This window comes from Chrysochloris asiatica, unplaced genomic scaffold (genome assembly GCF_000296735.1).
Source record: "Chrysochloris asiatica unplaced genomic scaffold, ChrAsi1.0 scaffold00165, whole genome shotgun sequence".
Classification (NCBI taxonomy): domain Eukaryota; kingdom Metazoa; phylum Chordata; class Mammalia; order Afrosoricida; family Chrysochloridae; genus Chrysochloris; species Chrysochloris asiatica.
The window spans coordinates 7,590,917-7,604,333 of NW_006408683.1; the positions used below are offsets into that span (position 1 = coordinate 7,590,917).

The 13,417-nt window shown below is 34.9% G+C and overlaps 1 protein-coding gene across 2 annotated transcripts in view; it reads left to right on the top strand.

Annotated features, from left to right (window-relative positions):
- AKT3 (v-akt murine thymoma viral oncogene homolog 3) overlaps positions 1-13,417 on the top strand; it is a 402,599-nt gene that overhangs the window by 315,408 nt on the left and 73,774 nt on the right. For both annotated transcript variants that reach the window (XM_006871278.1, XM_006871279.1), the window contains exons 8-9: positions 3,238-3,360; positions 12,745-12,873. In XM_006871278.1, coding sequence (XP_006871340.1) covers positions 3,238-3,360; positions 12,745-12,873 — 252 coding nt within the window. The remainder of the gene's footprint in view (positions 1-3,237; positions 3,361-12,744; positions 12,874-13,417) is intronic.

Consider the following 13,417-nt stretch of genomic DNA (forward strand, 5'->3'; position numbering starts at 1 on the left):
CTTAAAGTTGAGGAGGAGTATAGACTTAGGAAGAAAATCAGGGAAGACAAAGCGAAGGAATTTGTTTCAAGAGTGGAATTAGTGATGCCCCAAGCTTCAGGACAGGAAGTAGGGGTGGAGACTGGAAATAAATCCATGAATTTGGCAATTAGGAAGTTTTTATTTTCTTAACAAGAGTAAGTTCCATAAAATAGTAGGACAAATGTCAGCAGCGTAATGAGAAAGAGTTCTTTCCTGAAACCTAATTTTTAGCTTATATTTTCATAGAAATTATCTGGCAGACAAATTGAGGATTCATGGCCTAAATAAAGATCTAGAATCTTGCAGTATTTTATTGATTTTGTAAGAATCCATGCACTTTGTAGACAAATGAGTAGTAAACTTAACAATACATTAATAAAATTTAGAAACCTAATACTGTTTTAAACTTCTTAGAAGATTTCCATAAATCTGCATTGTTGTAGTTGTTAAGTGCCATCGAGTCAGTTCTGACTCATAGTGACCCTGTATAGGGTTTCCAAGGAGCAACTGGTGAGTTTGAACCACTGACCTTACAGTTCAAATCAATCTTTCAGTTGAGTACTTCTTCTACAGTGCCATACCAGGCCTCCATAAATTCCCATGTTGTTGTTGTTGTTGTTAGGTGCCATCGAGTTGGTACCCACCAATATCAACCTTATGCATAGCAGAATGAAACACTGCCCGATCCTGGGCCAACCTCACTATTGTTGCCATGGAGTCCATTAATGCTGCCACTTGGCCAATCCATCTCGTGGAGGTCTTCCTCTTTTTCTCTGACCTTACCAAACATGATATCCTTCTCCAGTTACTAGTCTCTCCTGACAATATGTCCAAAGTATGAGAGACGAAGTTTGGCCACCTTGGCCTCTAAGGAGCACTGTGGCTGCACTTCTTCCAAAACAGATCTATTGGTTCTTTTGGCAGCCTATGGCACTTTCAATATTCTCCTCCAAAACCATAACTCAAAAGCATCAATTCTTCTACAGTCTTCTTTATTCACTGTCCAACTTTCACATGCATATGAGGTTATTGAAAATACCATGGCTTGTGTCAGGTGTACCTTAGTCCTCAAGCTAACATCTTTGCCCTCCAACACTTTAAAAAGGTCTTGTGCAGCACATTTGCCTAATGCAATACATCATTTGATTTCTTGACTGCTGCTTCCATGAGTTGATAGTTGATCCAAGAAGAATGAAGTCCTTGACAACTTCAATCTTTTCTCCATTGATAAGAATGTTGTTTATTGGTCCAGTGGTAAGGATTTTTACATTGAGATGTAATCCCCATGACGGGTCCTTAATCCATTAGTGATAGTTTGTATAAAGCATGGTAGAAATTATTTTGACCTGGGGAAATTTCCTCGAGCAGTTTTACTGATAATTCATGTTCATCTTTGTCCTGTCCTCATTTGGCTGTTCATGCATTAGTACTATACATCTGTCTATATAAAAGGAACTCTAGTAGTGCAGTATACTTAAAGTACTTGGCTGCTGACCAGAAGGTCAGCAGTTCAAGCCCACCAGCCACTCCACAGGATAAAATTGTTGCAGTCTGCTTCCATAAAGATTTACAGCCTTGGAAACTCTATTGGGCAGATCTACTAGAGTCTCTAAGAATTTTGTCTCTATAAAATGAATGAATTTTGAAAAATATCCCTGAGTAATTCAGTAAATTTATTTGAGTTTTGATATACTTTTATCTGATAATTTGTAAGACACATTTAACATTTTTGTAATCAGAGTGATTTTAATAAATTGGTGTGTGGTAGTTTTGGCATCCTTTATTTTCTTCATGTTACATAAATGATGTAGTACTAATTGATACCATTTTAGATTTTATTAATATGACAGTTTTCTAGAGATAATTAAAATGTAGAGTCTATCTGCCATATACTTTAGCAGTGATAGAATTAATGTTGAACCAATCTTTTTGGTAATAGATTATTCATTTTCTCTCTCTCACTGTGCCAATGCATCATGCATAAAACATATTTGAAAACATTGAAAGATAGTTCCACATATGGAAACAGGGAAGGAAGAATATGTGGGATAGCACCTATTTTATGTGTCTTGAAAAATGTTATGTTTCTTGGTTTGGTGTATATAGAACAAACCTTGGTTAAGCAAGATTTTTGAGACATTGTAGAAGCATAAAGAGTCATCAAGTGGTCCATGGAAGATGTAATGAAATTTTGATTTTGCAGTCAATGGTGCATGACTTACTGACTCATTTCATCAATCATGTGTATTATGTATTGGCCATGGTGGCCCACAATGTACTCAGCACTGTAAACATCATTTGCTATCCCTGGCATATATCTTCATAGAGTGAAATAGTACAACAAAGGTCAGTAGTGAGTTCCAGCGCCAAAACCCACTCCTCCTCATGTACATTGTTGGACTAGAAGATGAGATAGCAGTCTGTTCATTAAAGAGCTGGTCTACATGAATAGCTGGGTGCTTGGTCATGATGAGCACCCAATAATACTTGTTGGCTGTTGAATGGCTTATCTTTTAAGTGGTTACCCAGAACATGGTTAATCTTAGGCTTTTAAGCGGCTGTATGAGTAAAGGTTAGAGGCACAATTAATTAATATTGGAACTAGGAAGATAATAGAGCATTGAAGAACTGTAATGGACACAGTTTCCATTTGAGACATTAAGAAAAATACAAATCCAAAGCTTTGCAATTTCTCTCCATGGAAAACAATGATTTGATCTTTGAAAAGATTTTGTGATGAATCAATAGTTAAGAATATTATAAGTTCACATAATCACTTTCAAATTAATCACCAGTCCTTTCTTGGAAATCAAATGGAATTGAAGTAAAGACATTACGGTTATGCTTGTGTTCACTTAATAATAGGTCTCAACACCAAATAGTTGAAAGAGTGAAGCAGCAGGCAATATAGGATGGAGGAAACACAATCTGATGATGCATACTTTTTTCCTCTGGTAACTGAAGGTTAAATGGGTAGCAAGCAGAATGCCTTAAACAAGATTGGTATATTGATTAAAACGCTGATTTAACCGCTCACAGTCTCCCCTTGGAAACCTGGAAAAGATAAGCCAGCTGCTGTCTAAGAGTGCTCAGTGTCCACTGAGAGTACACTATCTATCATCACAATATGGTGATGAGAGGTGTTTTATGTTTGTGTTAATTTCCCCCACTAAATCAGTAATTATTACAATCCTGTCCCTGCTGTTTACCCTGCAGCTGTTTTTCCATTTGTCGAGAGAGCGGGTGTTCTCTGAGGACCGCACACGTTTCTATGGTGCAGAAATTGTCTCTGCTTTGGACTATCTACATTCCGGAAAGATTGTATACCGTGATCTCAAGGTAAAAAAAAAAAGTAATCAAAATTTGTTTTTGCAGAGACGATAGGGACAAACACAAAGTATTACAAAGTTACACAATTTAGAGAAAATCAGATTTAGTTCGGGGATAAAAAGTGGGCTATTTAAAAGTGTATTGCATTGCTTTTGACAGGAAATTTCATCCACTGTTATGTATGTTGTTGTTGTGAGTCATTTGTTTCTTTATCCAAGATTTTGATGTGCAAAAAGTTCCTTCTTGAATGTTCTGATCAAATATGATCCACTAAGACAGTTTCATTTTTTAAATAAATGTTATAATTATAAAAATGTTAAACATCTGGTGAAAAGTCAAGGTGTAAATTTAAAGTGGTATTTTTTTTAAAAATTCAAGTTTTTTGTTACATTCTAACATATTAAGAAATTTTCTATGTAGAAACTATTTTAGTAAATGAGGCGAATTTCAAGGAAAACATTTTGATATTATACAAAGTCTGATTGATTTAAATATCAGAAATATTTAATAGTCTTAAATTTGTTTTATCTTTATATTTTAAAAAGTACTAAATTGGCAGTCATTAATAGTGACTTTACGTCTCTAAGTTCCTTTCTGATGAGACCCTTGATAGAAAATACACATGGACAGTCTTGCAACTCCTCAATCTCCTCCATCATATTATGGAAACAACCTCGATAATATGTAAATGAATGATTGAATAAAATTTTGTTAATTAAAAAAAGGCAGTGGACTGGATTTGACTCGTTGTAGTTTGCTAACTCCTAGAGTAGTTCATAAAGGTAATAGTAATTTTCATAATACTGTTATGAGTTAGACTGGCTATAGTGAGGAAATTTGTACCATGAGACATACTGAGCAAATTCTAATTGCTACTATATTAATAATTTGAGAAGTAAACCATATAGTAATCTTGACCTATTAAAATTAACATAGAATTTCTTTTATCAGCTATTAATTCAATAAAAATATAATTTGACTTGAAAATAAAAGTTACATGTGATTTTTATAAATTTCTGCTTTATATAAAATTAGGTATATCTAGATATGCTATTGCATGTGAAAAAACTATTTCCCCATCATTCTCATCTTGTTCTATTTTAATACCTTTAATTCTAAAAGGTGTTTAACTAAGCTATTTTCTAAATTATTTGAAGATGTTTCTTTCATGTATCTTTAACTTTTGAATGACCTCAATGAGTAACTAGCTTACAAAGTATTATTTTACACTACAACTGGGAAATATATTGTTGTTGCTAAGTGCTGTCGAGTAGGTTTCAACTCCATAGTAATCTGTTTAGGGTTTCCAAGGAGCTGCTGGTGGATTTGAACAGTCTAGTGCTTATCATAATTACAGTGCCACACAAGAGCTCCTTCAATAGTTCACAGAAATGGAATGAAACGATAGGAAACTATTCTATGAAGTTTTTGAAGCCCCCTTGTACAATATGTATGCTTATTCAACGTAGTATTTATTAAAGTTTGAAAGAAAATATACAGTATTACATTTAAGAAAAAGTGAACTATGCAAGGAGCTCAGGTAGCGTAGTGGTTACGAATCGGGCTGCAAACCTCAGGGTCAGTAGTTTGAAACTACCAGCTGTTCCGCAGGAGAAAGATGAGATTTCTGCTCCCGTAAAGATTTGCAGCCTCGGAAACCCTGTACAGGGTCACTATGAGTCGGAACTGACTCCACGGCACATAACAACAACAACATCATGCAGTGTAAAACATCTAGATGAAGGAAGGTGACCAACTATCTTTGACAAAGTGGACTGGAGATGAATGCAAATCAATAGGATGATTGTTATTACCATGAAGCTTTTTACAGTTGGGAGTACTTTACGGCAGACATCAGCATATCTGTATCAGTTACCTGCTTAGTCACATAATCCAAGAGTGTTCAAATGTCTTGAATCTAGGTATTTTTAAAAGGAATTAGTTACTATATCATGGCAAAATGTACATAAAATTTCCAACTACAATAGAAACAGTCCATCTTTTTTTAAGCCTACATTCTCAATTCCACTTTGTGTTCTATGACTCCTATTTTTAGGGACTAAGGGACTCCTATTTTTAGGGACTATCTATCCAGATAGTACAGGAGGCCTTGAATTAAGGAAATTAGAATAATTTTGAAGTATTACTGGAAGATAGGATTATTAACCTTAATAAACCAAAAGAAAAGAATACTCATTTGATTTCCATCATAGATTAAGGAGTTATATCATTGAAATGGTATTGATCAGTATTCTCCCTTAGTCATTTCTCAGTAAAACAATCAACATTTGCTTAGTATATTGAAGTTAATTAAACAGGAGTTTCTTTCCCTTATACTTTCTGAGAATAGAATTAGACTAAATCTGTTAATTTGCCATCGAGAATATCTATTTATCAGTAATAGTCATGTCATTAACACATGGAGTCCTGGTGTAGTGCTATAGAATAAACACTGAACTGCGGTTCTACACACCAATTTCTCACCGGAAACCCTATGCACGGTCGTTATGAGTCAGAATCAACTCATTGGCACAACAGTTGCCTTATGCATAGACCACTAATCTTTGCCAGACAAGTAAATGTTTGTTTTGTCCATGAATATATATATATGTATATATTAAATACAGCTTGAACTTTTAAATGTCTTAGTAAATGTGCATAGCAAGGAGAGCAACCATTGCATCAAGAAAAATGCATAGGAGGGAGCTTCAAAAAGTTCATGGAAAAATACCATTATCTTAATTTCCTTTTTCCATGAACATTTTGAAACTCCCTTGTATAATGCAATAAGCCAAACATTGAAAATTTGTACCCATATTGCACAGGATTTTGCATAACAGAATAGGATACTTTAGGTAGAATCAAAGAAATTTAGAGCTGGTCCATATTTTACAGGTGTGAGGAAATCGAAGCCTAGCAATTGAGTAAGTAGCTTATTGGAACCCTTTGCATCGTTCTTCCTTTTTAGAATGAAAACGAAATCTAGAAAGGGGAAAATGCTTTGGATTAACTCTGGGAGACCTTTGTAAAACCTACAATTCTAGTAATATTGTTGAAGATAAGAGGATAAGTGCTTCCGATATATTTACACCAGTTATACGAGTATTTAGAAAATCATCATCAAAAATTGTTTTAGATTCTCACTTTGAGCTCACTCTCAAAGTGTCATTATTAATTACTTAGATTTTATTGAAATGAAGATTAGTTTGAAGTTTCAGTGGTAGCTGTCTTCACGAGTAAATTGGTACCCTATGCTGCTGCTTAATTTATCACTGGAGGCAAGTCATTTTTTTCCTATGCAATTTAACTTAAAACATTGCGTATATTAGCAGTTCATAGAGCCTAAAAACTTGGGCTCCATGTGAACAAAGGAAATTTTAAAGCCTTTGTTGTACCCTAAAAAGTAAGTTTGCTCAATTTATCAATGCACAGAACATTATATAAATTTTATTTATTTAAGACCAAATTTTTGTGATTACTTAAGAAAAACTGGCATTGCTTCATAGTAGCATAATTATTTTAGTAATCTTAGACTTCTTCAATAAGGCAAATTTTGCAAGGGTAAGTAAACAGCATTGCTACTAGGGTTACAGTTTGTGCATGCATGGGTGTATTTCAAATAAAACATCTTGTTTAATTAAACATGTCTGCTATCAATAGGTGACAAGTTCTCTCAGCAATATATTTGGCTTAGTCTCATGATTGTGCGTCAAAAAAAAAAAAAAAAAAGTTATTATTTTGTATGCCATGGGATAAAAATGATGTTGAGGTCAGGGCTAACGCCAGATTTTTGTATTAGCCTTGTATTGTATTTTGTGCCAAAACTGAAGTGGGTATCTTCCCAAATCATTGAATTTTGGTAACAAATTTACAACATAAAAGGAAAGTTTTTCAATGTATCCGGCATTTTAAGGAATGTCTTGAAAATATCAAAGATGATCCCAGAGAGGAAGACCTTCAACCTGAACAAATGAAACTGTGGCTAAAGTCCAGAAACTTGTAGTAGAAGACCATAGAATTGCCATTGATGTGATAGATTCTGAAGTTGCTCTCTCACATGGTTCATTGTTTGCTATTTTGACCAAACATCTTGGCCTCAGCAAGCTCTCAGCTCAGTGGGTGCCAAAGCTGTTGCAGGAAGACCAACGAGTTCAAAGAGCTCATCTTTCCGTTCAGTTTTCAAGCAAGATAGAAACTGTGATGTAAATTTAATGAAACAAATTGTAATCGGACATGTCTTGGATTTGCTAATCCAAGATATCCAGAGAACAAGGTCCATTCAGAACAGTGGCTTCTGAAGAGATCTGCTGGACCAGTTACAGTCAGTGTAGAGAAATCAGTTCAGGTGATATCTGTTTTCTCATGGGTTCCCAAAGGAATAATCTTGATAGATTTTCTTAAGGACACAGACCATCACGGAGGCTTACCCTGAAGACGTTTTTAGAAAATTGAAAGCTACACTGGTAAGAAAAAGTCTGGGAAAGGTATGCTATAAGGAATGCTTGTGCATCACAACACACCTGTTCATTCTTTGAAGGTAGCAAGAGCTGTCGTGGGAACAGTGCAATGGGAAACCTTATCCCATCCACTCCACAGTGCTCATCTTGCCCCTTTGGACTGCTTTTTGTTCCCCAAACTCTAAAAATGCTTTAAAGGAACATGATTTGAATCTTTTTGTTCTCCAAAAACTAAAAGAAGCACGATTTGAGTCCCTCAAGGATGCTAAAACTGCTATTTTGAGGTGGTGTTTAAAAAAAAAAAAAAAGTACAAAATTCTTCAGGGAAGGGTTAGAGAAATGGAAACACTGCCTTCAGAAATGTATAGACCTAAATGGGAGGATGTGTTGAGAACCAGTAGCTTCACATTTTGAGAAACTTAATTTGTGTTAACTTCTTGTTCTCAACACACACGTTCAGACGAAAAAAGATTCAAAATCTACCATTTCCACAAATAAACAGTGAATCAAGTACATCTATCAAGTAATGCCTGTTCATTTCAACTGTGTAAAAAAAACATGTCATTTAAAAGAATTCTATGAGACATTTTTACCATACTTACATTGCGTAAGTACACTGAGCAAATAATCTGAGAAGCTGGATTATATGAAGAAAAATGTGATGTCAGGATTGAAGGAAGACTCATTAACAACCTGCTCACATGCAGATGATACAACCTTGCTTGTTAAAAGTGAAGAGGACTTAAATTACTTGCTGATGAAGATCATTGACCACAGCCTTCAGTATGGGTTGAACCTCAATGTAAAGAAAACAAAAATCCTCACCACTGGACCAATATATCACATCTTGATAAATGGAAAAAAGTTTCCAGTTTTCATTTCAAAGACTTCATATTGCTTGGATCCATCATCAACACTCATGAAAGCAGCAATCAGGAAATCAAATGATGTACTGCATTAGGCATAGCTGCTGCACAAGACCTCTTTAAAGTGTTCAAGATTAAAGATGTCCGTTTGAGGACTAAGGTTTGCCTGATCCAAGCTGTGGTATTTTCAGTAGCTTCATATGCATGTGAAAATAAGACAGTAGGAGAATTGATGCATTTAAGTTATGGTATTGGAGAAGAATATTAGAAGTACCACGGACAGATAGAATAACAAACAAATTTGTGTTGGTAGAAGTATAGCCAGAATTCTCCTTAGAAGCCAGGGTGGTGAAAATTCATCTCTCTTACTTAGGTTATTAGGAGGGACCAGCCCCTGGAGAAAGACATCATGCTAAGGGTAAGGTTGAGGATCAGCGAAAGAGAGGAAAATTCTTAACTCATTGGATTGGTACAGTGGCCGCAGCAATGAGCTCAAGCTTAACAATAATTGTGAAGATAGTGCAGGACTGGGCAGTGTTTCATTCTCTTGTATAGAAGGTCACTGTTAGTCCAAACCAACTCGATGGTACCTAATAACAATAACAATGAGGCTTTATTTATTCTATTTTTTTCTATTTATTATATATTTATTCTAAATTTTTTTTTCTCTTTTCAAAAACATAAACTGCTAAGCACAACCCTCTAACTGATAAAAATTCTCCTAATAAGCATTTCCCCATTTTTTAAATATAGAGCCTTGTCTCTTAACTACACATTTGACTTCATCATTGTTTTTGCAATGTTTTTTGCCTCTTTACACAGCACAAGGGTTCCTACAGCATATGACTAAATATTCTTTATAGTAATGTTGGATGTAGCAAGGAAGTAATTTCCAGGTTTAAAAAATTAGAGTGACGCATACCAACCTAAAAGTTTGTCTTTTTACCACTTTCAAGTATACAATCCCGTGGCACCACATTCCCCGGGGTGCAACCCTCACCACAAATGAATTGCTGTGTCTAAACCCATGGATCTGCTTTAGTTAGCCTCTAATTTATCTGGTATTCTATAGGATAAGCACTGGACTGCTGACCACAAGGTTGGTGATTCAAACCCACCAGCCGCTCCTCAGAAACCCTGTATAGGGTCACTATACATAAAATAAAAGTTCCAGAATGTTGTTGTTGTTAAGTGCTGTCGAGTCGATTCTGACCCATAGCGACCCTGTACAGGGTTTCCAAGAAGCAGCTGGTGAGCTTGAACTGCCAACTTTGAAGTTCAAATGGCTTTGCACTCTGGTGCATTAACCCGCAGTGCTACACCAGGACTCCAGAATGGACCTCTATAAAACAGTTTTGCTAGTTCACTGAATCAGATCCTATTTGATGACACTTGACAACAACAACAACAATTTGTCTTTATAGAAGCTGAATAGAAAGTTTGCATATATAATTTTCTTAAGGTGATGCATCTTTGGCTGTTTGTTTATACTTTTGATAGAAAAGTTGTCAAATGCTCAGCAAATAACATTTTAGATAATGAGAGAAGCAAAATAATTAATTTGTGTCATGTAAAACACTTATGAAATATGCAACCTTAAATTTATGAAATATTTGCAAGTTTGGCTATTTTATTCAGAAAGAATTATTGCATACTGCGAAGTCTTTTTTAATGAATTCAATAAACTAGCAAAACTGTTTTATAGAGGTCCATTCTGGAACTTTGCTCTTTTCTTTAAAATGCAGTATTGTCTAGAAGAGCACAGAATATTTTGACAGCTTTTGAATTGTCCATTAAACTCTTCACGTTTCAAAAATGATGGTGGTGGTTATGTGTCCCAAGTCGATTCCTACTCTATAGCAACCCTATGTACGGTTTCCGAGGCTGTAAATCTTTATAGGAGCAGAAAGCCTCATCTTTCTCCCACTGAGTGACTGGTAGATTCGAACTACTGATCATGAGGTTAGCAGCCCACTTCATAATCCACAACGTTACCAGGGCTGTATAGTAGTAAGGGTTGTTGTTGTTGTTATGTGCCGTGGAGTCGGTTCCTACTCATAGCGACCCTGTACAGGGTTTCCGAGGCTGTAAATCTTTACGGGAGCAGAAAGCCTCATCTTTCTCCCGTGGAACAGCTGGTAGTTTTGAACTGCTGACCTTGAGGTTCGCAGCCCAATTCGTAACCACTACGCTAACGGAGCTTCTTAGTAGTAAGGATAGTTTACTTTTATTAAATGCTTCTGCGTTAAATTCTGCATCCAATATCTCATTTAATTTTCATAACTGTCACATTGGATTGGCATTGTTACTTATTTACCTGTTTTATAGATAATGAAGTTGAGGCACTTAGAAATAAATAAGGTCCTGGTCACAAGGGCTGAGCTCTCTGACTTGACCTAACTCTGTTTGTCATACCTCTTCAGTGAGCCTCAGAGGTAAATGATAAAGGTGAAAAATTAGGTGGGAGTCAGGTTTTTATTTATTTTTAATATACACTGCTTGTATTTAAAAGGCTATTTATACTTTTGATACATCTATATATATTGTTATGTGTCATTGAGTCAGTTCTCATAACCCTGTCTAGTGTTTCCAAGGAGCAGCAGGTAAGTTTGAACTGCTGACCTTAGGGTTCAAACTGACCTTGAGGCCCTATACTTATCCTATAACGCCACATTGTTGTTGTTAAGTGCCGTTGAGTCAATTCCAGCCCATAGTGACCCTGTATGGGGTTTCCAAGGAGTAGCTGGTGAGCTTGAACTGCTGACCTTGCAGTTCACATTAGGACTCTTGAAAATAGCTTTGTCAAAATGTGTAGAAACAAGAGTAGAAAGCAAGTTTCTGTGAGTACTTTCCCCTGCATAGCGTGCATCAGCTTGGATGAGAGGGAATAAAGTGATACCATGCATTCAAATGGTATTCAGTCAGACTATGTATCAATTAAAATTTTATAGACATATTTATGTATTTTAAATAAGAGATGTATTAAACATTTTAAAGAACATAATGTTTTCAAAATTAAGTTTTGTCTTTATATAGTATAAATACGTTATTATATTAAAGTCAACATTTTTTTAAATTAAGAATAAGGCTTACACATTTTTATTCAACAAAACAACAGTTTCTCTAGTATGTAGTTATGTTCCTATTGTGTCCTCTAAAGAATGAGGAAGAGGACTTTATTTTAAGGAAAAGGAACAAAAGGAAAAAAAAATTGAGGCCATCAGAAATTTTGAGGAAAGAAAAGACCAAGCAAGGCAAAGAGAAAGTAATAATAGATAGGAAAAAAGGGGAGCAGGCAGACGCTTTCCTGATATGTCTGATAGTTTGTAGTAATAAGGGCTTGCTTTTAGGACTGCAAATTAGGCTGGATTTCTAGATTCTGGTTAGCAGAAAAATAAAAGGTGTAAAATATGTTTGTTTCTATAGATTAATATATTCAAAGAGATTCTAACTTTATAGTGTTTCTGTTATGCATTTATATTAACATTTGAATATTTACCTTTGATATTATTTTTCTATTTATGTTTTAAAAGGTAGATAATTCTATATTATAAAGAACTGCATAAGAGAATATCATTGTACCTTACAAAACAAGCTTTAGATTTGATTTATAACAATCACTACAAATCATTTTTGTAAGTGAATGTTTTATAATAGAAATAGATTCCCAAGAGAAATTGTGGAAAACCATCTGTATTTTTCTAGAAGAAAATACTCACTCATCTCTTTGGGATTGTTTAGATCACATTTCTGTTTTGAATAGAAAGAGAAAGAGAATTGACATTCACTTTGAAAAACTGATTAAGGTTTAGTTTTCAGAGCTTATACAATAATGGCTCTTAGAGCACAGCACTCTTTTCCATTGGCTTAAAAATAATTTTATCATCAGGAAGTATATTGTAAAATATGTTTCTTTTCACACAAATAAGGAAGCGACACAGTTTGTAAGTACTAAAAATTTTATTGACTATGACTATGTCCTCTTTTCAAAAAACTTCAGTCATTTTCAAAACAGTGTTTTTCTGCTACACGAGACTATAAAATACATTTTGTCATTTTTCTTACAACAGTTGGAGAATTTGATGCTGGATAAAGATGGCCACATAAAAATTACAGATTTTGGACTCTGCAAAGAAGGGATCACAGATGCAGCCACCATGAAGACATTCTGTGGGACACCGGAATATCTGGCACCAGAGGTAGGCAGTAGTCCCATTCGTAGGAAAGAGTCATGTGTGTATAATGTATTACAAAGTAAACCATTTAAACATTTAAAAATAATTGCGTTATCTAATACTTTTGCCTGAATTTCTGCCAGAATCAGTATATTTTTTCTCACTTGTTTAATGTGGATTTGTAGGGGTAGGAATATCTAGAAATTAATTCTTAGAAACTTTGTAAGCTCAGAGTTACTGTTAAAGCAGATTAAGTTCATATTTATTTCTTGGCTATATGTGATTGTATGTTATGGTCATGTCCATTTTTTAAAATTTGTTAAAATAGACTTACTGAATAATTTCAACTAGAATGTTTGCAATTTTATAAGCTGCTTTGAACTTTCCTTAGAAACAAAGAAGCAATGATTATTTGAATGTAATAGTATTGTGGGCTTTGATACATCATTTTAGGAACTCAGTCCACTGGCAAAGTTAATGAAATGACAGTAGCTACATTTTGGAATTCACATCCAGGAAGCTCCAGCCAGATTGCCTACCCACAGTGAGGGTTCCGTTAATTAATGAA